Source organism: Heteronotia binoei, chromosome 13 (genome assembly GCF_032191835.1).
Source record: "Heteronotia binoei isolate CCM8104 ecotype False Entrance Well chromosome 13, APGP_CSIRO_Hbin_v1, whole genome shotgun sequence".
Taxonomy (NCBI): domain Eukaryota; kingdom Metazoa; phylum Chordata; class Lepidosauria; order Squamata; family Gekkonidae; genus Heteronotia; species Heteronotia binoei.
The window spans coordinates 32,880,221-32,901,759 of record NC_083235.1 but is presented as its reverse complement, the minus strand read 5'-3'; the positions used below and the strand labels follow the sequence as shown (position 1 = coordinate 32,901,759).

Below are 21,539 nucleotides of genomic sequence, written 5' to 3'. Positions count from 1 at the left end.
TGCACAAGCTCTGAAAAACTGTCTCAAATTAACCAACTGCTTTCTTTTTCTAAATAACATTTTCTTTCCAGGCGCACATTAGCATGAAGCAAAGATATGCTTCTGTGGAGTCTGGTCTTGGTAGGACCAAACTGGATGTCTAATAAGGAAATATGCTGTTAAATATTAATACCCCTGGATTGCAGCCAGCGCCCCACTCAGTGTTCAGTGGTGGGATTTTGTGTGCCCTTGATGACTAACCACTTGTCAGAAGAATTTTGCTTCCTGCAGCATTAAAGCTAAAATAGTGTAAGACTGCTAACATAAAAGAAGGATGACCAGGGACATAGCATCAGGAGACATCGGCAGTGCCCTTGCAGTACCAAATTAACCAGGTGGCCAGTTCCTGTCATCATACTATGGCAATTTTTTCCCATGCTACTGGGAGTAGGGCTGGCTAAGGCAGACATCAGTGGATTTCCCACATCAAAAACCCAAGAGAAATGTGTACTCAGTATCTCCTCTTACTGGGGGTAGTCAAGTCAATATGGGTGGACAACCTTTGCCTAAGGAACTACACACAAAACAAAAAAGTCAGTGTTCCACCAAATGAAGCAGTCACCATAAGGATGGCCAGTTTGCATGCTTGGTGGTCATTCTGTAGAGTAATCCAGGTCACAAAACAGCATAATCCCTTTCACAATATCTGGACTGTCTAAAAAAAAATCTGTCATCACAAAGCTCTAATATAGAGTGTGTTTGATTGGTATGCAGTTATCAGTTGGGGGGCGGTGGGCAAACATGTGAGCCAAGAAGTCATATGGCAACAGTCCTTTCCTCTTCCACAATGCATGCAACACATCAATACATTAACACTGATGTGAAAGTTTTGAAAATGTGCTTTATTGGTCCCAACCAATGTTCTCTCTGAGCTGTGGAGTCTTGTGAGCAGAGATTCTACTTTGTGAGCTACTGGCATTAAAATTGTGAGCTACTTCATAGATTAGTTTGCTCTGAGGCCATTTTTTGTGAGCTAAGACAAAAATGTGTGAACCAGAAGCTAAAAATCGGTGAGCTAGCTCACACTAACTCAGAGGGAACACTGGAGGAATTGAATCCCCCCATCCATCTTCTTCTCCCTCTCCCAGCTACTCTTGATGCTGAATAGCGCTAATGTTCCATGTATGCCAAGTATTAAAAAAAATAGTTTGAGGCACACTTTTCTTCATGCCAGAGAAAACTGAGCAAATATTCAGGAATGAAGAACTCCTTTTCTTAAAGGGTTAACACTGTTGTGTACCTCTTGTGTACCTTTTCCCTGGTTTGGCCCATGCTGGAGTTGAGGGGCACTTTGTATGTTACATGCATGTTCCTTAGTGGAGATTCTCACCTCTTCTCCCCCCTCCCTGTGTAAGTTCCTACAGTGAGCAACTGTTGCATGTATTGGCTGATTAATTTATATACCTGATCATGTTCCTATAAAGTAGATTCAAGAACCTGCTCTTTGGTTCCTAATACAATGTTGGCAAAGTACAGATTGGAAATGGCAGCCTTGAATGCAGTTTGCTAAGTGGACTGAATGAATCAAGTAACTAAGCAAAGGCAAAAATTGTTACCTTCCCTGTGAACCTCCTGTTGCTGGATGCCGCCTTAATTCTTGCTTGTGATGTATGGTAGGATGCATAATGGGGATGAGCCTGACAAGTGAATGGATTTGCCATAGGATGGGCGGTTATTCTATCTTTTACGGTTCTGATTCCATAAGCTAAATCAGGGGTGGCCAAACTGTAGCTCAGGAACCACATGTGGCTTTTTCACACATTTTGTGTGGCTTGGAGATGGCATTTCTCTCTTTAAATCACTTTTCCAATCCAACCCAGCTGGCGGCTTAGAGAATACATTTAAAGTTGCTTACTTTCCACCTCTCCCCATCTATTTGCCTTCCTTCCTTCCTGTCTTGTGGCTCTCAAACATCTGATGTTCATGTCTTGTAGCTCTTCTGACATTTATTCTATGTGACGTTAAGCAAGTTTGACCACTCCTGGGCTAGATGTTGGGCCTAATGGCAGATCCATAGGCTTACCTGGCAGAGGAGTGGTGGCTTCTAGCCTCACCTCTGCGTCAGTATCTTGGTCAAGATATCATATATACTCCAGCATCCTTTTCTGTTAAGACTGATATCAACCATCTCTTCAGCACTCTCTAGTTTTAGAAATGGAACATACACTCTTAACTCTCTGATCAATTTCTCTTTCCATCCCACCACATTTCCTTTATACTTAATGACAGATTATGTGCATTTCCTTCAGTCCCAACATTTCTAGGAAAAGGAAAGAGAGAAGAACAATTCAGAGGATGGGGCTGATGGAAGGGTCTGTAAAAGAGCTACTGTGTCTTGTGCAGTCTGGCCCTGATTTTATTCCTTTGCTGTCTTGCAGTTTGCGTGACCTTTTCTAAAGATTCCGGTTCCAGGCAGAGAGCGCCCACCATGACACCTGGAAAGGAACGGGAAGCATTATATGGTAATGTTGCTATTTTCACTGGTATTTGTTCAGCATATTTTGTGGGCAAATTGAGAAGAAATGCCTATAATCATCCAATCCTGGTCTGAATGTTTGCTGCTTGAACTTTCTTTTGACTTATGCTAGAATGAAACATTAATTTACTGTTACTGATTTGAAGGCAAGTAGGGAAGTATTCAAATGATCTCTGTTGACACCCTGACCCTTATTTATCAAGTACTTCAGAATGGGAGTATACAGCATACTTACTAGCATATGGTAACAGCATATAGGGTATCTACACAGACAGTGTGGCTAAACTGTTTGTTATGGCATAAACTGATCTGAGACAAGCCCCTTTCCCCTAAAATAAGGAGCCATCACATAGTCTTGTCTCTTTCTTGATAGTGAGTCCAACCCAGATCTTTTCAACAACCAAAGACAAGCTGTCCAGTACCTAGCACAAATCAATAACAACTTTCCTTTTCCCAAACCTGCTGACTCATCTACTGTAACATTTAAACTGGCCCATTCATCTATTTTATCTGATAGAAAGCAAGAATATTTATTTATTTACTTACTTACTTGTGACATTTTTAATCTACCTTTCTCTTAATGGACTCAAAGGTGAGTTTCAGTGATGCCTTTTTATACAAATGGAATGAAAAAAATAATATTAATAAATACATTTAAACTACTTCAGTGACTCACCAGGCAATATACCATCCTTAGCGATCAAAAGTACTCTTTTTAAAAGCCTCTTCTGAATAACTCTGCTTGACTTGTGAGGGCCTTTCTGACATTTTGAGGAAGGCTGTTCAGAAATACAGGAGTCACTGCAAAGAAGACACTGGTTTAGATTTACAGTGCCTCCCATTTTTCAACAAGCAAAGGATGCATAGAAGTGAATAGCACCACTAAAGCCATTTGAGATTATCCGAAAACAATCCCTGGTAACAACCCCCCCACCCCGTTTTTCATAACTAGGAAAACTGTGGGAATATAATGAAACAAATCTCAACTTCAGTCTGTTTTCCCCTCCCTTTCTTCTGGAGTCCCTATTCTTCCATGAAATTCACTAGGTAGCCTTGAGTTAGCTGTACACTTAGCTGGACCCTACCCCTTGGGGTTGTTGTACGGGGAAGGAAGAATCCATGAATGGAGCCCTGCACTCCTTGGAGGTACAGCAAGGTAGAGGTTACATAACTAACTTAGCTAACTTATCTAGCTTTATGGTTTCTAAATTGATAATTCTTAAAACTTTTTGGTAGTGTAGAAAAGTTTATGCAAATTGAACTGAAGGCCTTTGGTTGGGCTAATGAATAGCTTGGAACAAGGGAAGAGAGACAAAATTTAAGACCCCATTCAACATACTGTTAGTCCATGTCTTCTTCAAGAGGGAAAAAAAGTTGAGTTAGAATGGAGTGTTGAACTCTTGCCACTGAACCGCCTTATCCCAAGTTTCTCTTTGGCAAAGAGACTTCAAGTCTTTTATCAGCCAACCTCTGCAACCCCCCTGCAGTGTTCCACAAGATATATTGGCGAGCTTGTACTGTAAAACTTAGAGAGACTGTGTCTGTACAGATGGCAGTCAGTTTCCTCTAGTCTTTACCATATTTCATAAGAGAAACAGAGCTCCTAGAGCAGCCTCCCTCTGTAGCCACTCTAGGACTTCTCCAGGACTATGTAGTCTGCTCTTCAAAGTTGCCATTTCTTTCAGGGGAATTGATGTCTGTAGTCTGGAAACTGGTTGTAATTCTAGGAGAACTTCAGGAGTTGTCTTGAGCTTGGTTACCTTAGTAGGTATACCACTGTTGGGGCTGATTTGCTATATCAAGGACTGATCAATTCATATAGAGTAGTTGTGAGTGTAGAATATGCAAGAAGACGAATGCAGGATGAAATAAAAACAGGGAAGAAATTAGCATCTGCATGGGCAGGATATATGAGATTACTACTTACAGTAAGTTAGGAATCAAGGTCAAATGGGGTGGGGGCAGGCAGGTAGGGTACGTTACCTTGAATTTGTGAACAAACCCTAATTCCTTTGAAGGACAGGAGTAACAGAAGCAAGTGTCCTAAAAGCGCTGTTAAGATGTGGAGGGAAAAAGAGAATAGGTGAGGTCTCTTTCAGGAGGAAGAAAGGGGGCTTTTTCTTTACAGAAAACACATTTCTCTGTTACCAGGGTACAATCTGTGCAACTTTGTAAACTGCAGTGGGCTTTGTCATATCTGGGGGGCGGGGAACTCACCACTGTCCCCTTTTTAGCCTGATAAATGTTTTAAGATCCATTTTTAAGCTGTTCCATGTTTTATGGTTTTGCTGTCTTTGAAACCTTGGGTTTTGGTAACATTTATGACTTAAGAAGTTTTAATTTGTAAGCTGCCTTGGGCAGGTGCCCTGGAGAGCTGACAGAGAAAATAATGCTTATCATCTCTTCCTAGAGGAACCTCTTAACCTTTCTTCTCTCTCCCGAGCAAGGAGTTGTGGGATCTCTGTTATCCCGTTGCTAAGACTTAAGCAAAGCCAGTAAGCATTCTAAGGCTGTGTTCACACACGCTGAATAATGTACTTTCAGTCCACTTCAGTGTACTTTCTGATTGGATTTTACTGTATGAGCTGGCAAAATCCAGTTGGAAAGTGCGTTGAAAGTGGATTTATGTTTATGCCAATGTTTTTTTTCCTTCTTTTTTGGACTACAGTGTAGAAGAAAGAAAGTTTTCTTTTTCGTTAGTTCTAGACTTAGCTGAGGTAGATACCCTGATGGAGATACTAAGAGAAGAAATTAACAATTAGATAGAAGGAAAATGGAACTTATTGTATTAAAGTGTATTCCAAACTTGCTGGGGGTTTTTTGTTGTTGTTGTTGCAGGGAATTAAATTGATACTGTGTAATTTATAAATAAAGTAAGATGACTTGAAATGCCAAATGTTCTTTTGGATCACAGTGTAGAAGAAAGAAAGTATTTTTGGTTGGTTCTAGACTGAGCTGAGGTAGATACTCTGATGGAGATATTAAGAGAAGAAATTAACAAATAGACAAACAGAAGGGAAATGGAACTTATTGTATGAATGGTTATGGGGGAAAGATAATAAGAATATAGTTTAAAAAGGGGTTAACTGTAGTATGTATGATTTGGTTTAGGTTAGAACAAAGGATTTGTATTCTAATGATATAAGTATATAATGCATCCCGCTGTCTACATCCCTAAGTTTATGTTTTGTGTGTATATATATATATATATATATATTGTTATTGTTGTTAAATGTAATAAAAAGTTAAAAACTCCAAAAAAAAAAAGTGGATTGTTTCATGTGTGCAATCAAAGTTTAAGCGAGGTATGTGATGAAGTTCTTTTGATGGGGAAGAAGCAGACGTTGAATAGTGGGTGTTATATGCTGAAACATTTGGGGATGTCTGCTCTGTTCTAGAAAAAGAACCAGAAGGATTCCATTGTTTTTAATAGACACAATTGTATTGGAGGCTTGCTAGACTCACCACCTTAAATGGGCCAAAGAGAGGTATAAACTAGGCCAGTATGGAACTTGCCTGTGATTGCAGCTAATTTGTCTTATGGCTTCTACAGCATATTATTACAAAGGTAAGGTTGGCAGAATCCCCAGCATCTAGTTAACTCCAAAAGTGCCAGGTTGAAATCTTCCCCCGTGCTGACTTGGTACAAGACCTTAGTCAGATTAGGACTGTGTAAAGAATCAACTCGATATTCTCTGTCCTCCCTCCCCCCGGAACAGATCTTTAATGACTTGCATTTGCAGTACAACCTACATACCTTTGAGGACATTCTAGACTCTCACTGCTTGCCGAAGTCTTTCAGCACCTTAAGGCTTTTGTCATGTAGCCAGTTTTCAGAATGCAACTTCTGGGAAGTTGTCAGGATCAGGTTGAGTCTGTGGGTTCCACACAGTTCCTTAGATTTCTCCAGCTTTGTTTAACGTGGCCAGGTAAGGTGACTTTATTTGTTTTTGTTTTGCTTATGGCAGGTAGAATTCTTCCTGTGGCAGTTTGTGGGGTTTCCCCCAAATTGTACAACCCGGCTGTTGCTTTAAATCCCCTGTGTAAACAGATCTACTGAGTGGCATCTCTTCTTATTGGGGAGGCGGGGAAGGTGGAGGAGGAGAAACCAACTTCAGTGTTGCAACAGGAAACTCTTTGTGTGTCTCTCTCTCTCTTTCAAAAAAAGATTGAGTTAATTTATGTTTTACTGCTCCTGGTTGGAACTATAAATGGGACACTTATACGCACCTCAAGAGGCAGGTTTAAGTTGAGCTCTTTTGGGTTTTTTGTTCCCTGGAAGCAACAGCACCATGCCAGGGAGAGAGCTCAGGAGTGAGTACAAGAGTAAGTACAAGCAGTGCAGTGGTATCTGCTCCTTTGAAAAGGGCTGGGGTTGCCGGGCGGTAGATTATAGAATGAAGTTTCAAGACACTCTTGCTTCTTTCATAGCTGTTTTAAAATAATTTTAAGGAAGACTATTCTGAGTTCCACCTGTGGAGTTGTGTCTGTGCAGTGCTTTCCCTTGCTAGGTGGAGGGAGAGGTGATTAGCTGGACTTGGCTGAAAACAGGTTTTGCTTTGTACGGAGCTCTTGAGGTTGAATTCAGTGCACTGTGAACTAGTGTACTTGGTTAGAGTGTCGCACTTGTAGTGGGGAGGTTCCTACACAGTGGTGAACCTCTCTGGGTGATCTTTTTAAACAAAATTATTTACTTCAGTAGTACCCCACCTTTCCCTCCAGTGGGGACTCAAAGTGGCTGGCGTTGTTTTCGTCTCCTCCGGTTTATCCTCACAATTACTATGTGCAGTAGGTTAGGCTGAGAGTCTGATTGGCTCAAGGCTACCCAACAAGCTTCTGTGGCAGAAGTGGGATTTGAACCTGGGTCTGCCCAGATTCTAGTTTGACACTCTAGCCACTACACCACAAAATGAGATCAAAATGAGATCAAAAGATCAAAATGAGGGAGACCTGTGTATGCTGTTCTGAGGTTTTTTGATGAAGTGCAGGATATGAATGTACCGGATGTGCCACATCATCTTCAATATCGTTGTGGGTAGACTAGAAAGCTGCAGGATTCAGTTACCAAACATAAAAGAATTGTACCAATGAACAGAGGAAGAGCCCTGCTGAATCAGATCAGAGATCTGTGTTCCGTTTCCAGCATTGTCCACTTATGTGCCAAGGAGACACTCACAAGCAGGGCAGGAAGAGAACACCCTTTGCATTGACACTTGCATTCAAATAATGGCGTCAGCCCAAATCTCTGTAATACAAGCAGTGGGCAATGTATAAAATTTATAAGAGAGCTATGAAAAAAAGGAAATGCTTGAAGTCCAGAGCAAAAGAAAAAAGAGTACCAATAAGATTTCGGGTGTGTAGAGGGAACAGGACAGAGCAATGGTTTTCCATAACTACTTGGTCAGGAAAAGGAAGCTCTAATTCCAGAAAGATGTTATGTTAGAAAGGAGAAGCTGGGCTCTTCTGCGACTATATTATAGAATACTGCTGCCCGTCAAGTAGGATATGTTGTGTTAAAGCTTTGCATCCAGATGGAGGTCTCTTAGGATCTAGGTAGGGCAGGTGATTTAGTATGCATCTAGGAGTCCAGAAAGCTTCTTAAAGGACCTCCCCACCTCAGTTCAACCCTGGGGTCACTGCAGTCATTTGTAGAGTGCTAAGCTGGCCATGGTCCCTCTCAGCCATGACGACTGATGGGGCTGAAGAACTCCACAGGTTTCATCCCAGATAATTAGTCTATGCTTCCAGGTAGCAATGTCTACATGCACTGGTGGAGCCATCGAATGGGGGGGAAAGTACCAGGACTATTTTTGGGCAGGAATGAAGTTCTGGCTGGCTTGGCATCAAGGGAGGGGCCTAATATGCAAATGAGCTCCTGCTGGGCTTTTTCTACAAAAAAAAAACCTCTGGAAAGGACCACCTTCTGAGAAGGAATTCTCACTTTAATTTTATGCTTATATACAGGCTTGTGGAAGCTGCTACTAATTCTGCCTCTTTCCCTCCACTTCTGATTTACAGATTGTTGGATTTATTTTATTTATTTATTTTATTTTATTTATATCTCGCCTTCCCTGCTGAGCTATAAAATAATCCATTCAATAAAATTATACATTCAGAATTAAAATCAGCATTACATATCATTTGGTGCTAAGATCTAAATATTATTCCATTTTTCAGTGTGACAGCATTCCATCTGCACTGTAGGCACTACGTTCGTTAAAGGCCAGGTTGAAGAGGATGGTTTTGCAGGCCCTGTGGAATTGACCAAGATCCCGTAAAACTTGTATTTCTTCTGGTAGCTGGTTCCACCAGTGGGGGGCAGCAATTGAAAAGGCCCTTTCCCTGGTGACTTTCAGGTCGGCCTCCTTTGGCCCGGGGATTACCAGTAAGTTTTGAGAGCCAGATCCAAGTACCCTCTGGGGAATGTATGGGGAGAGATGGTCCCTAAGGTAGACAGGTCCTTGACCATATAGGGCTTTATAGGTAATAACCAGCACCTTGTAACGAATCCGGTACACTATTGGCAGCCAGTGCAGTTCCCGCAGCCCCAGCTCTATGTGCTCCCACTTAGGGTGCCCCAATAACAGCCTGGCCACCGTGTTCTGCACTAGCTGTAGTTTCCAGGTTTGGCACAGGGGCAGCCCCATGTAGAGGGCATTACAGTAGTCCAGCCTCGAGGTGACCATTGCATGGATCACTGTAGCCAGGTCGTTGCAATCCAGGAAGGGGACCAACTGCCTCACCTGCCTAAGATGAAAGCATATTTAGCAGCGGCTGCTATCTGAGCCTCCATTGTTTAGGGCAGGCTCCAGTAGTACCCCCAAGCTTCTTGACCTTGTGTGCTGCTTTCAGTGGCTCACTGTCAAGCGCTGGTAGGGGAATTTCCCTTCCTGGACCGCCCTGACCCAGGCAAAGGACCTCTGTCTTCGCTGGATTCAACTTCAACCTACTCAGCCTGAGCCACCGTGCCACAGCCTGCAGCGCCAGATCTAGATTTTCTGGGACACAGTCAGGCCGGGCGTCCATCAGTAAATAGAGCTGGGTGTCATCAGTATATTGGTGACAGCCCACCCATACCTCCGGGCAATCTGGCCAAGGGGGCGCATGTAGATGTTGAACAACATCGGGGAGAGAACCGCCCCCTGTGGCACCCTGCAATTAAGTGGGTGCCTTTGGGACAGTTCTAACCCAATCGCCACCCTTTGTCCCCGACCATCAAGGAAAGAGGAAAGCCATTTCAAGGCCAACCCCTGAATCACCGCGTCGGCGAGGCGGCGGGTCAGTAACTGATGGTCAACCGTATCAAACGCAGCCAAAAGGTCTAACAGCATCAGCACTGCCGAGCCACCTCGATCCAGATGCTGTTGGAGGTCATCCATCAAAGCGACCAGCACTGTCCCCGTCCCATGACCTGGGCAGAAGTTGGATTGGTGGGTGTCTTAAGATGGAAGCATCATCCAAAAAACTCTGTAACTGTAACGCAACTGCCCTCTCAATTTTACCCAAAAAGGGTAAATTCGAGACCGGTCGGTAATTTGCCAATTTGGCCAGATCTGAAGTAGCTTTTTTCAAGAGAGGGTGGACCACAGCCTCTTTAAGAGGAATTGGAAAAAGCCCCTCCGAGAGGGATCTATTTATGATGTCCCGTATAGGACATCTAAGCTCCCTCTGGCAAGCTTTAATTAGCCAGGAAGGGCAAGGGTCCAGATCACACGTTGTTGGGCGTACAGTGGAGAGGATTCTGTCAACTTCCTCCATATTGAGCACGTTGAAGCTATCTAGAGCTGGTCCAGAAGACAGGCATGGGACCTCGAGTTCACATACTGTTTCCAATGTGGCGGGGAAGTCGTAGTGGAGAGACGAGATTTTATCTGCAAAAAATTCCGCAAAAGCCTCACAGCCTATCTCCAATTCCCTAGCATTTGGCCTGCCTTGCGGCATTGTTGTAAGAGTCCGAATTGTTCTAAACGATTGTGCCAGGCGCAAATTTGCAGATGCATTCTTGGCTGCAAAGTAAGTTTTCTTTGTGGCTTTGACAGCCATCTCATAGGATCTCATAAACTCTCTATAAGATGTTCTGGTCTCTTTGTTTTGAGTACGCTGCCATTGCCTCTCTAGCAGTCTGAGCCCTTGTTTCAGCTGCCACAATTCCGGGGTGTACCACGGTGCCAGCTTAACACGAGGGCACAGAGGGCGCCGAGGTGCAATCTCATTGATGGCTCTAGAGAGCCAGACATGTCAGGACTCAACCAGGTCATCGAGAGAATCGCCAGGGGGCCAGGGATCCCGTAGAGCCTTCTGGAACTGCTCAGGTTCCATCAGGCATCGCGGGCGAGCCAAAATGTTTGCCGCCTAAACGGGCTTGGGGTGGGACATCCATATGAGCCTTAAGGGCAAGGTGGTCCGACCATGGCACTCCTTCCGCAGTAATATCGTCCACCAAAAACCCTGCCACAAAGATCAAGTCTAACATGTGCCCCGCCTGGTGGGTGGGTGATGTCACTAATTGGGAGAGTCCCAGTGTCGCCATGGATGACACTAGGTCCATCGCCTGGCTGGAGGCTGCGTCGTCAGCATGGACATTGAAGTTGCCCAGGATCACTAGCCTTGGATACTCCAATGCCCAGCCTGCTACAGCCTCCATCAGGGATGGTAAGGCGCTGGCCAGTGCGTTAGGCAGGTGGTACACCAGCCATATCGCCAACCCCTCTCCCACATCCCACGCCAGACCGACACATTCAATGCCATTGACCTCTGGGGTTGGGAGCGCCCGAAAGGAGTAAGCCTCTCATATGAATAGAGCCACCCCTCCTCCCCCCCGCCCGCTAGTCTGTGATTGGTGAAAGACTGAGTATTCCGGGGGAGCCGTTTGGGAGAGAGCTACAATCTCTCCATCTCGCACCCAGGTCTCAGTCACGCAAGCCAGGTCCATGTCCTGCTTGAGTAGAAACTTTCGGAGGACTGAGGTCTTATTATTTATGGACCTGGCATTGCATAACAGCAATGATGGAAGCGAGTAATTCAACCTGACCCCACTACCTGCCATCGTCGGGATGGGACACAGACTGGAAGGGGGCCGAGCACCTCCATGTCTCCGTCTCCTTCCCTTATAACAATGGCTGTTCCCACCATTATACCTTCCGCTCCCCAGAAGTACTGGAATCCTCAGGCCGGTCATCCCCCCACTGGTCTCCACAGCAGCCTCAGACCAATATATAAATAGGATACCCTGCTTACAATCCTGTATTATTCTAGTTTCTAATTTCTTCTCTCCCTTCCTTTGCTAAAATTCACCCACTCCAATCAGCCTACCATTCCTGCTAATTAACTTCTCCTAAATAGTTACCGTATTTTTCGCACCATAAGGCGCTTCGGAGGATAGGACGCACCTTCCTCCTGGGGGGCGATCCGCTGCCTCTGCCTCCGATCCGGCGCTTCCCCCACGCCTGCTTGCCTGGCTCCATCTTCTTCAGGCAAGCACTGCGATCGCTCCACGTGGCCCCAGCGCTTCGCAAGCGCCGGCTGCGGAGGGGGCAGCGTGCTTCCTACTTCCCTGTGTGCCTGCCTTCAGCTGTGATGTTTAAAGCAAGCGCTGGGATCGGAGGGGGGAGGGAGCGATCCCAGTGCTTGCTTTAAACATCTCAGCTGAAGGCAGGCACACAGGGAAGTAGGAAGCACCCGCCCCCTCCGCAAACACAGCGCTTTGCGAGCGCCGGCTGTGGTGAGGGCAGCGTGCTTCCTACTTGCCTGTGTGCCTGCCTTCAGCTGTGATGTTTAAAGCAAGTGCTGGGATCGCTCCCTCCCCCCTCCGATCCCTGCCCCCTGTGCTTGCAAAGCACTGAGGCCATGTGGAGCGATTCCAGCGCTTGCCTGAAGAAGATGGAGCCAGGCAGGCAGGCGCGGGGAAGCGCCGGATCAGAGGAAGAGGCAGCAGATCCCCCCCCCCCCCCGAAGGTACGTACCTTCGGACTATAAGAGGCACACACTTTCCCCCCAACTTTTTGGGGGGGCAAAGTGCGTCTTATAGTCCAAAAAATACGGTAATTAATTCTAAAACCCCTCTCAACCTCAGCCCAATTAATTAGCTAAATCAATTTATCCCTGATGGCCAATTAAATTCTAAGCCCCAACCATCCACTAATTTATACTCTCCCCCAACTCAACCAGTTAATCAAATTTCTCAGTAGCTAATTAATTCAAATAACCAAATTCCAACCCAGTTTAATTCCTCTTCCCAATTAATCAACCACTAATGCAATAGGTTCAATTAATTTAGCAGCTAATAATCACAAAAACATAAATTTAAATCCCATAGCTAGCAATGAATGACAAGTTGAATTAAGTGAATAATCAATAAAGTGCAGATTGTAGTAAGTGCTGAGATGAAAGTGCTGAGAATTAAAGTGCTAAGATGGTAAAGCAGAGATGTTTAAAGTGTGGTTTGTGTGCAGGAACCTCTTCTATCCTATAAGCCTCCGCTAATCAGCAGGCACAGAGGAGGTTAGGGACCCTCCCTTTGTCTCCCGGCTGTCAAAAACTCTTCAGCGGAGAACTAAATGCAGCAGTACCGAGCTGAGCACGGTATGCATGGTAGACAGACTCCCATCCTTCTGTTCTCTCATGCCTGTGACTTGCCTTGTTCTTGCTGCACTGCTGGTTACTATTGTTGTTTTTTATGCCCCAAATCAGAAGAGTGATATATAAAGCATCCCAGTCTCAGGCTTTTCTAACAATTACACATGTGGAGTCTACATGTGTACCAGGCTCCTCTTTTCTATTGTGGAAGTATTCCCCTGTGGAGCAGTCAGTGAATGGGGAGCAAGCTTCTTTGATATGAATGCTATTACCATAACACTTGTACAGACTTCTTAAAATTTTAAGCAGAATCCTGGATCATCATTGAGGAATGGACTGGATGACCACTTGTAGTAATATGCATCCCTAGAATCCTTGTGATGTCTTAAAGCAGAGGTCCCCAACATAGAAGAGAAGAAGAGATTGGATTTATACCCCATGCTTCACTTGGAGTCTCAGAACAGTTTACAGTCTCTTTTCCCTTCCCCTCCCCACAACAGACACCCTGTGAGGTAGGTGGGGCTGAAAGAGCTCTGATAGAAACTGCTCTTGAGCAGAACAGCTCTGAAAGAACTTATGACCAGCCCAAGGTCATAGCAGCAGGTATATGTGGAGGAGTGGGGAATCAAACCTGGTTCTTCCAGCTTAGAGTCCGTTCACTTAACCACTACACCAAACTGGCACCTTGGCGTCTGCTGACACCGCTTTTGTCACCCACCAAGTGTTTTTAAGAAGTGGGTGTGGCCAAGTAGGGCTTTTACCCAGCAAGACTTCTGATTAAGTATTGGATATTTGATTGTGCAGATTATTCTAAATGTTGTTTTGGCAGCAGCTGTTTTACTGAAGTTAAGCTGTCGTTAGCTTAGCCTCCTGTGGCAGCCATTTTGTTCCTGCACTCTCATGCTGTGTCAGAATTCCAGGTGTGCCTGCACACTCAAAAAGCCTGGAGAGCCCTGCCTTGAAGACTATTAAAACTTTATTCCAGGATAATCTTTTGCATACTGGTGGCCACTTCTTCAGTTACAGCAGAGGGTTTCTCACTAGGAAGCCCTTTTAGGTAGAGGTGTAGATAGAACAAGCAGAAGGACAAGAGGATCAAGAGTCTGGGAAGTGCCATCAGTACAAAGTGAGAGGTAATAATGTAACTATATAAAATTCACATCTAACCAAGAAAAATAGAGACCACTTGTTGGTTTTGCTAACTTTAGTTATTGTCATAGGTGGAGAGTCCCAAGTTCTGCTAAGATGGTTAACATTTGTGATGACTAAGAGATCCCAAGTCCTTTTATGTAACTTGACTTACCTTTCCAGAAAGAACCTTGGATAATGAAGGCGGTGTTGTCCTGATGAACCATATTAATGGCATTCTTATTATGCAGAGCACTTCAGCATATTTATCTCATCTGTCTTGATACCAGCCTGTACTCTGGGTCACTTTGGTGGCATTTAGTTGCAGATCATTGAGACCAAGAAGCCTGGTCTGCAGTTTGATTCTGCATCTTTTCAGGTCCACATGTTATATACTCTGTCAACTAAGTGTTTGCTAAGTGCTGTGATGTCATTTGTCCTGAATCTAGAAGTGTTAACCATTTGGATTTCATGTTAGGCTTGTTACAGCATGATACAACACCATTCACTGTATCTTTCGCCTTACCTTCCACACTGTTTCTCAAAACCTCTGTTGCTGATCACTTGCAGAAGATGCTTCTGGGGAGGCTGTTACCACAGTTTACAGCAATGCAGCATCACCGCAGGTTTCAGACTCTCCAGATGAATTCACTACCTACTTTGATCAGAAAATCCCTATCCCTGAAGATGAAAAGGTGAGTATGATAACCCCAATAACCACCTGTGGTCCATGACTCTTAATCTTTGTGGGGTAGAAACCATATGTATATCTAAATAGGATAGTAGTTACCAAATTAGGGGGAGGGATGAGCACCGTGTTGTGATCTGATATGCAGCAAGAACTAAAAGGTTCCTTGAATTCCATAGTTTCCACCCACACAGGATTCTACTGTACCTGCATAATCCTACTGTGTTTACTGAATCCCTGCATGAGTTCTGGCCTGGCTACCTTGTGATCATCTTCCACTTTGGGTGGGTCCTTCAGTTACATCTTTGCATCTGGTATGGAAGGATCATTCCATATTCCAGCAAAATTAAGCCACCTTCAGAGGAGGTTACTTATTGTGCTTCTGCATGAGTCATGCTCTGGGGTTATTTTCAGCTAGTGTTAATCCAAGGCCAAACCAGTGACTTATGCAGAAGAACAGCGAGTGGGTTATTCGGAGGGCAGATATTTCTAGCTCTCTCAGACTGCGAAATCTTTTCACATGTGAAAGCAAAAAAAAAAAGTTTCTAATTCTAGTTCTGAAACACAGTGTGTTCTCAGCTATTTGAAACATCTGCTAAAGTGGTTTTCAGTAGGCTTCCTTCTAATCTGGAACTGGTAATATCTAAATTCAAACTTCTGGCCCTTTCTTGTATGCAATGCATGTGTTTGTCCAGCAACCTTCCTTTGACCTGCAGGACTACTTGTAGGTGATTTGAGCCTCTTCCTTCTTGTTTTCTTGCCAGGGGCAAAACGGTAAGCAGTAATTTTCCTTAGTAAACTAGTCAGTGCAGTGATTGGTTGGTGGGAAACAACGGCGCTGTGTAGAAGCAGAAGCCTTTAATCTTCAGGAAAACAGTTGATGAGCCGATGCTTACTTATGGTCCTTTCTTTTAAAATAAAGTTAGCTATTTAGTGGGACACCTCTCTGACTGTTGCTGAAATGACTACAAAGACCTCCCGTCAGGGCCAGATCTGGGGGGGGGGGGGGCAGAGGGGGGTGCTTGCCCCGAGCGCCACCGGAGGGGGGGGGGCGCCAAATTTGAAATGGAGTCCATTCTATTCTATGCGTCCATAAGGTAGAATGGGCCCATAAGGGGGCACCATTTTTTAATTTTGCTCAAAAAAATGTAGATCCGGTCCTGCCTCTCCTTCAAAGGTCTGCAGTGTGGAATTTGAACTAAAGTAGCCTGTGTTAAGCAGAATCTTTATCCTAAGCTGACCGTTATTTTAAAAGTCTTGAGTTTTTTTATTCTAAACAAATAGACTTTGTTTCATACAAATGAATGTATGCACTGGGAAGCCATAGATGCTTCCCTCTCCCTTTCTTCCAATTATGGCAGTTTTATATAGGGAGACCTTAAACGTGGTGTATTCTTTCAACTGTCATGTATCTGACTACTAGAGTGCTCTCTCTCTCTCCCCCCCCCCCCCGGCAGTAAATTTCAAGCATTCTACTTTCTGTGGTCATTCTTGCTGGATGAAGGAGGAGGGGTATCTTGTCCAGTTCCTCCCCATATTGTAGCCTTCTCCCCAGCTCATGACCTTTTTTTCCTATAAGGATCCCCAGTTCCCAGCAATGCATTTTCACAAGGTGTTGCTGGGGCAAGGGAAAAATTTGTTTTATTTCCTTCATCTGTAGTCCACCTTCCTCACTGAAACTCACAATGTAAAACAATGCAGTCATATACCACAAAACATCTGAGAAGCAATGCAACCAGATTAGGTTTTCAAAAGTTAGAAACAATATGTCAAACAGTGCAAAAATGGTATTACAAAAGTTGAAAAACAGTGTGGTGAGAGAAAGATAATACATATGGTAAACGGAGAACGCACCAACTTCTGCTAGCAGAATATCCACTACCTACAACCCTCTGTTCTAAAGAAGTGAGCAGTGACTCATGAAAGCTCATACCCTTCCACAAATTTTGTTGGTCTTTAAGGTGCTACTGGACTCTTGCTCTTTTCTACTGCTACAGGCAGACTAACATGGCTACCCATCTTGATTTAGAACCCCCTGTGTTCCACATGGAAGCCAGAACTGATTACCAGGTGGTCACTCAAATTGTGCAGTGCTCAAGGCAGACTTTAGGCACCTGGTGGACTCTGCACATCAACAAAGACAACAAAGCCACTAATGTAGGTTATTGTTGTGAGAGAGTTCTTCCTCTATTATCTCAGCCTGGTGGAGCATTGTCTTGAGTGAGATCAGGGCCCAGCAGGATCTGCTTCAATTCCACAGGGCCTATAAAACAGAGATATTCCCCCAAGCCTTTGGTTTAGGTAATGGGTGTCTCATCATTTTGGCCACCTCTGCTCCACCTCCCCCCCAACTTAGCTGACTCAATAATTGGGGGGGGGGGGTTGCCCACACACCACTGTTTTTAATCTTGAGCATTTTATAGACCCATGAGCTGTCTTGGTTAAATTCTGTTGAGCTATTGTATTACAGAATTTTTAAAATTGTTTTGTTTGTAATTTTAATCTGTTGTGAGCCTCCCTGAGCCCTGCGTGCAGGGAGGGGTGGGATAAAAATCTAAACAATAAATAAATAAATATCCCACATACATTATGTGATGCTACATTGTGGAATTCTTCAATTTATAGCATGACAAGTTTCCCTGGATCTAAACTGGCAATATATCTTCTTTTGTGTATGAACTGCTAATGTTGTGGGTTCATGCCTTGCTTCAAGATACTCTCCTTTGTGGGGAAGAAGCCTACAGAATTTAAATGCCGCATTTTTGTCTCTTCATTCCTGTTTTTAAAGCATCCCTGGTTCAGTTTTCGAAAACTCTGGGCCTTCACTGGGCCAGGCTTTCTCATGAGTATCGCCTACCTGGATCCAGGCAACATTGAATCAGATCTGCAGTCCGGTGCTATTGCAGGGTTTAAGGTAAGACGTTAAAAGTCTCTCTGTGAAATCTGGATCCTGAGCATCCAAAGTCTTCCGTGGAATTTCAGATCCAAAAAGGTACCTTAATTGTAGTCTATGCTCTGATACACTGTTAGTTTGATCCAGCCATTCATAGGCACTTAAATAGCTTGTTTAAATTACTGGTTTATTCTGTCTGCATGTGCCATGTACTGTACCTGAATAGCATTGAAACCAAGCAATTGTTAAAGTGAGTTGTTAAGGTCTGGTTAATTGGACACTCTGTTCTCTGTCCTCACCTGCAGCTCAGCCCTGGGTGTGAATTGATACTGATACTGTACACAGGACAAGAGTTAGAGGAAATAGAATATCTGTTGGTACTTTAATCTGGGGTTCCCTCCTTTATTTCATAATCGGGAGCAGCTGTGGCTCACTGGTAGAGCATCTGCTTGGCATACAGAAGGTCCCAGTTTCAATCTCCAGTATTTGCAGTTGAAAGGACCTGGCAGTAGGTGGTGTGAAAGACCTCTGTCTGAGACCCTGGACAAGTCTTGCCTATCAGAGTAGACAATACTGACCTGGATGGTCTAATGTTCTAATTTAATAAAAGGCAGCTTTATGTATTCTGCTGATGGCTTACAGTGGAAGAAGGCCAGCTATTTTGGAAAAAGCCCAGAACTTTTAAATGGGAATATTTTAGCTAAAAGGAAGAACATATGGACAGCTGAAGCAGATAGCAAAAAGGATTTTAAAAACAGAACTGTAGTTAATTAACTTCTTATCCTTCGGCCTGTCCCAAGTGAGCAGTGTTTACACTTGATTAATTACTTTATCTGAGATGGTGTCTTTTTTTCTTTTTTTCCAAAAAGGATACAGGGTAGAACACAAAGTTTTATACCCATCTCAAAAAAAAAAATGCCAGTGCTAGAAGCATCAGGTAATTCAAAGCTTCCTTTTTACTGCCAGCCCCTCCTGGAGACCTAGGAACTGTGGTCAAGATCTCTCTCTCTCTGAGGAGTGCCGGGACACAAATACAGAAGCACATTAGCACATGTTGATGTGTCCTTTTGCAACATTGTGTTTCTTTGAGCTTATGGGCTCACATTCTAGCTGTATTTGAAGAAGTGAGCACGAAACCTCATACCCCAGCACAAATGTTGGTAAAGTGCCACTGGGCTCTTTCTCTTTTCTACTGCTACAGACAGACTACCACAGCCACCCATCTTGATTTCTCCCCTCCCTTTTGGCAGTAATGCTCAGCTTCAGCAGTAGATTGCAAAAAACCCAAAAAAACAAAAGCACATACATTGGAAAACCATATCTAACTCCTGGTTGTGAATAATGCTTTAACCCCTGGAATTGGATTGAATTTCCCTGGAATAGGAGATGTACTTTAGTTAGTAGACACTCTGGTCTGTTGAGCTGCTTCCACAAGCCTCATTGTTCAGCCATTTTTGATCTTTTCCCACACTTTGTTTTTCAGCTGCTGTGGGTTCTCCTGCTGGCCACTGTCATTGGTTTGCTCTTACAGCGTTTGGCAGCAAGACTAGGGGTGGTAACGGGACTTCATCTGGCAGAAGTATGCAACCGGCAGTACCCAAAGGTGGGTAAAAACTAGCTGTGCTCCTTGTTCTTTTGGAGACCAGAGTATTGCCCTGTCATTGAGCTGCCCTGTTGTTGGCCTCCCACTGTATGATAATCCCAGGCAGGATTGTGATATAGACAATCATAATAATTTGGGTGGGGTCCACAACCTTGATGAGTCTGTGGGCAGTCTGGAATCTTGAGAACAGGTCGTAGGCACTCCCACAAAATGGCTGCTGTGAGGGAGGTGATGCAGTTAATCAAAAAATGGGTGCCATGGAGGCTGGGGCCAATCACAATAGTTGTTCGTTTTTATTTACAAAATTTATACCCCACCTTTCTGCCCTCCACAGAGCCATCACGATGGCTAACAGATTAAAAACATATCTAATAAAAACACAGGCCAAAAAAAAAGCACATCATTAAAACAAGTAAACCACACTTAAGGACACATATTTTTTTAAAAAAATTAAAATATAGCACATGAAGCAGGGGTCACTGACAGAATGACAAATTAAAGAAAGAAGTCACCACCCACTGGCCAAGTGTCCTCTTATGAAGAAATTGGCTGTTTTCCAATGGATGCTCCCTGGGGACACAAAGAAGACTACAAAGAGCTTGGATTTATACCTCATGCTTCACTAGCTGAAGGAGTCTCAGAGCGGTTTACAATCTCCTTTCCCTTCCCCTCCTCACAGCAGACACCCTGTAAGGTAGGTGGAGCTGAGAGAGCTCTGACAGAAACTGCTCTTGAAAGGAACAGCTCTGTGAGAATTTGTGACCATCTTAAGGTCACATCAGCAGGTGCATGTGGAGGAGCGGAGAATCAAACCCGGTTCTCCCAAATAGGAGTCTAAGCTCTTAACCACGACACCAAACTGGCTGATTAATGCCTCCTGGGCTCTTTTGAAGAACCTTCTCCATTGAGGTGAAGGAAGGCTAGGATTGATCCTTTTCTTGAGGAAGTGATGCTTTGGAGATGAAGGAAGTGGGCACCATGTTGGTGATCGCTGAACAGGAGCATGGTGGAGCAGGAGGGCTGGGATCAGGAAGCCAAAGGAGACTTGCTAAATATCCACTGAGTACACACACATTCTTCAAGAATTTTGGATCAGGGCTTGAGATTTCCAGACAAAGTTTTTTATTTCTTTCTGAGAGAGGTGACCTTTCTCACTGAGGTTCAGGGCAGATTACAGACTATAAAACAATGCAGTCAGACACCATAAAGCATTTCATGAACAATATAATAGGATCATGGAAATAGAAAACACTGAGAACAAACTAAGGCTAAGCAAAGTATACACAGTGCAGAAAATGGAATGCTGTAAAAGCAAGATGGTATCTCAGGTATCACTGCAGTACAGTTCTTTTCCACTATAAAGGCACCCTGCTGAATTTCTTCCTCCTCTTTACAACTCAGCCCACCCACTTCCTTCTGTTCTGATATGCCTATACAGTGTTTGCTTAAGTGTGGCCTCTTAATTACTTTACTGATCTTGGAGAATACTTCACATCTTGCATCAGAGGAGCCAGTCTTCAAAAGCCTGGATTTAAACAAGCATATAGAAGAATTGTTCATTATGAAGTTCTTGGAGGGAGGGGCCTAGGGATGAGGAGCTCTTTTGAAAACAGTCTGCCTGATTCCTCCCCCCTCCAGTGGTGCTAATCCCCCTTCTTTCTCCATTCCTGCATTACACTGGGTGGCAGGCCTTTAGAATAATACTTTGGGTGGTCTCATATAACTGACTTGGGAATTAATTATCCCCTTTGGAGTATTTCAGATTCCACCTGGAAGGAACCCAAATCCTAAAGCAGTTAGCAGCAGCTCTTTCATTTCTCCATATATGTGCTAATTAAATATTATCTTGATCTTGGTAGCTGGGGGATATTTCAGTTCAAGTTGAATCACAGGTCAAGCTGGACAAATACAAGTAATAATTTTTACTGGAGTGAGGAGAAGAGGGGGTGATTTCCAAGGTATATTGAATTAAAGGACCCACACTTCCCTTTCACGTTACCTTTGTGGTGTGGAAATTGCTTTCCATGCCGACAAGGCTTCATGAGAAACCCTGAGTTATGTGGCAGGAGTTTCTGGGAGGGAAAGTACTGGCATGAAACGGACTCTGGGCTCCTCCCCTGCAGCCTGATGTTTCTGA

The 21,539-nt window shown here is 44.0% G+C and overlaps 1 protein-coding gene across 3 annotated transcripts in view; it reads left to right on the top strand.

Annotated features, from left to right (window-relative positions):
• SLC11A2 (solute carrier family 11 member 2) overlaps positions 1 to 21,539 on the top strand; it is a 67,019-nt gene that overhangs the window by 8,303 nt on the left and 37,177 nt on the right. For 2 of the 3 annotated variants that reach the window (XM_060253393.1, XM_060253394.1), the window contains exons 2-5: positions 2,418 to 2,501; positions 14,789 to 14,913; positions 17,695 to 17,820; positions 19,283 to 19,402. In XM_060253393.1, the coding sequence (XP_060109376.1) occupies positions 2,468 to 2,501; positions 14,789 to 14,913; positions 17,695 to 17,820; positions 19,283 to 19,402 (405 nt within the window). In that variant the 5' untranslated portion in view covers positions 2,418 to 2,467. Of the gene's footprint in view, positions 1 to 2,417; positions 2,502 to 6,689; positions 6,842 to 14,788; positions 14,914 to 17,694; positions 17,821 to 19,282; positions 19,403 to 21,539 lie in introns of those variants that run through there. The other variant, XM_060253395.1, reaches the window with a different exon arrangement.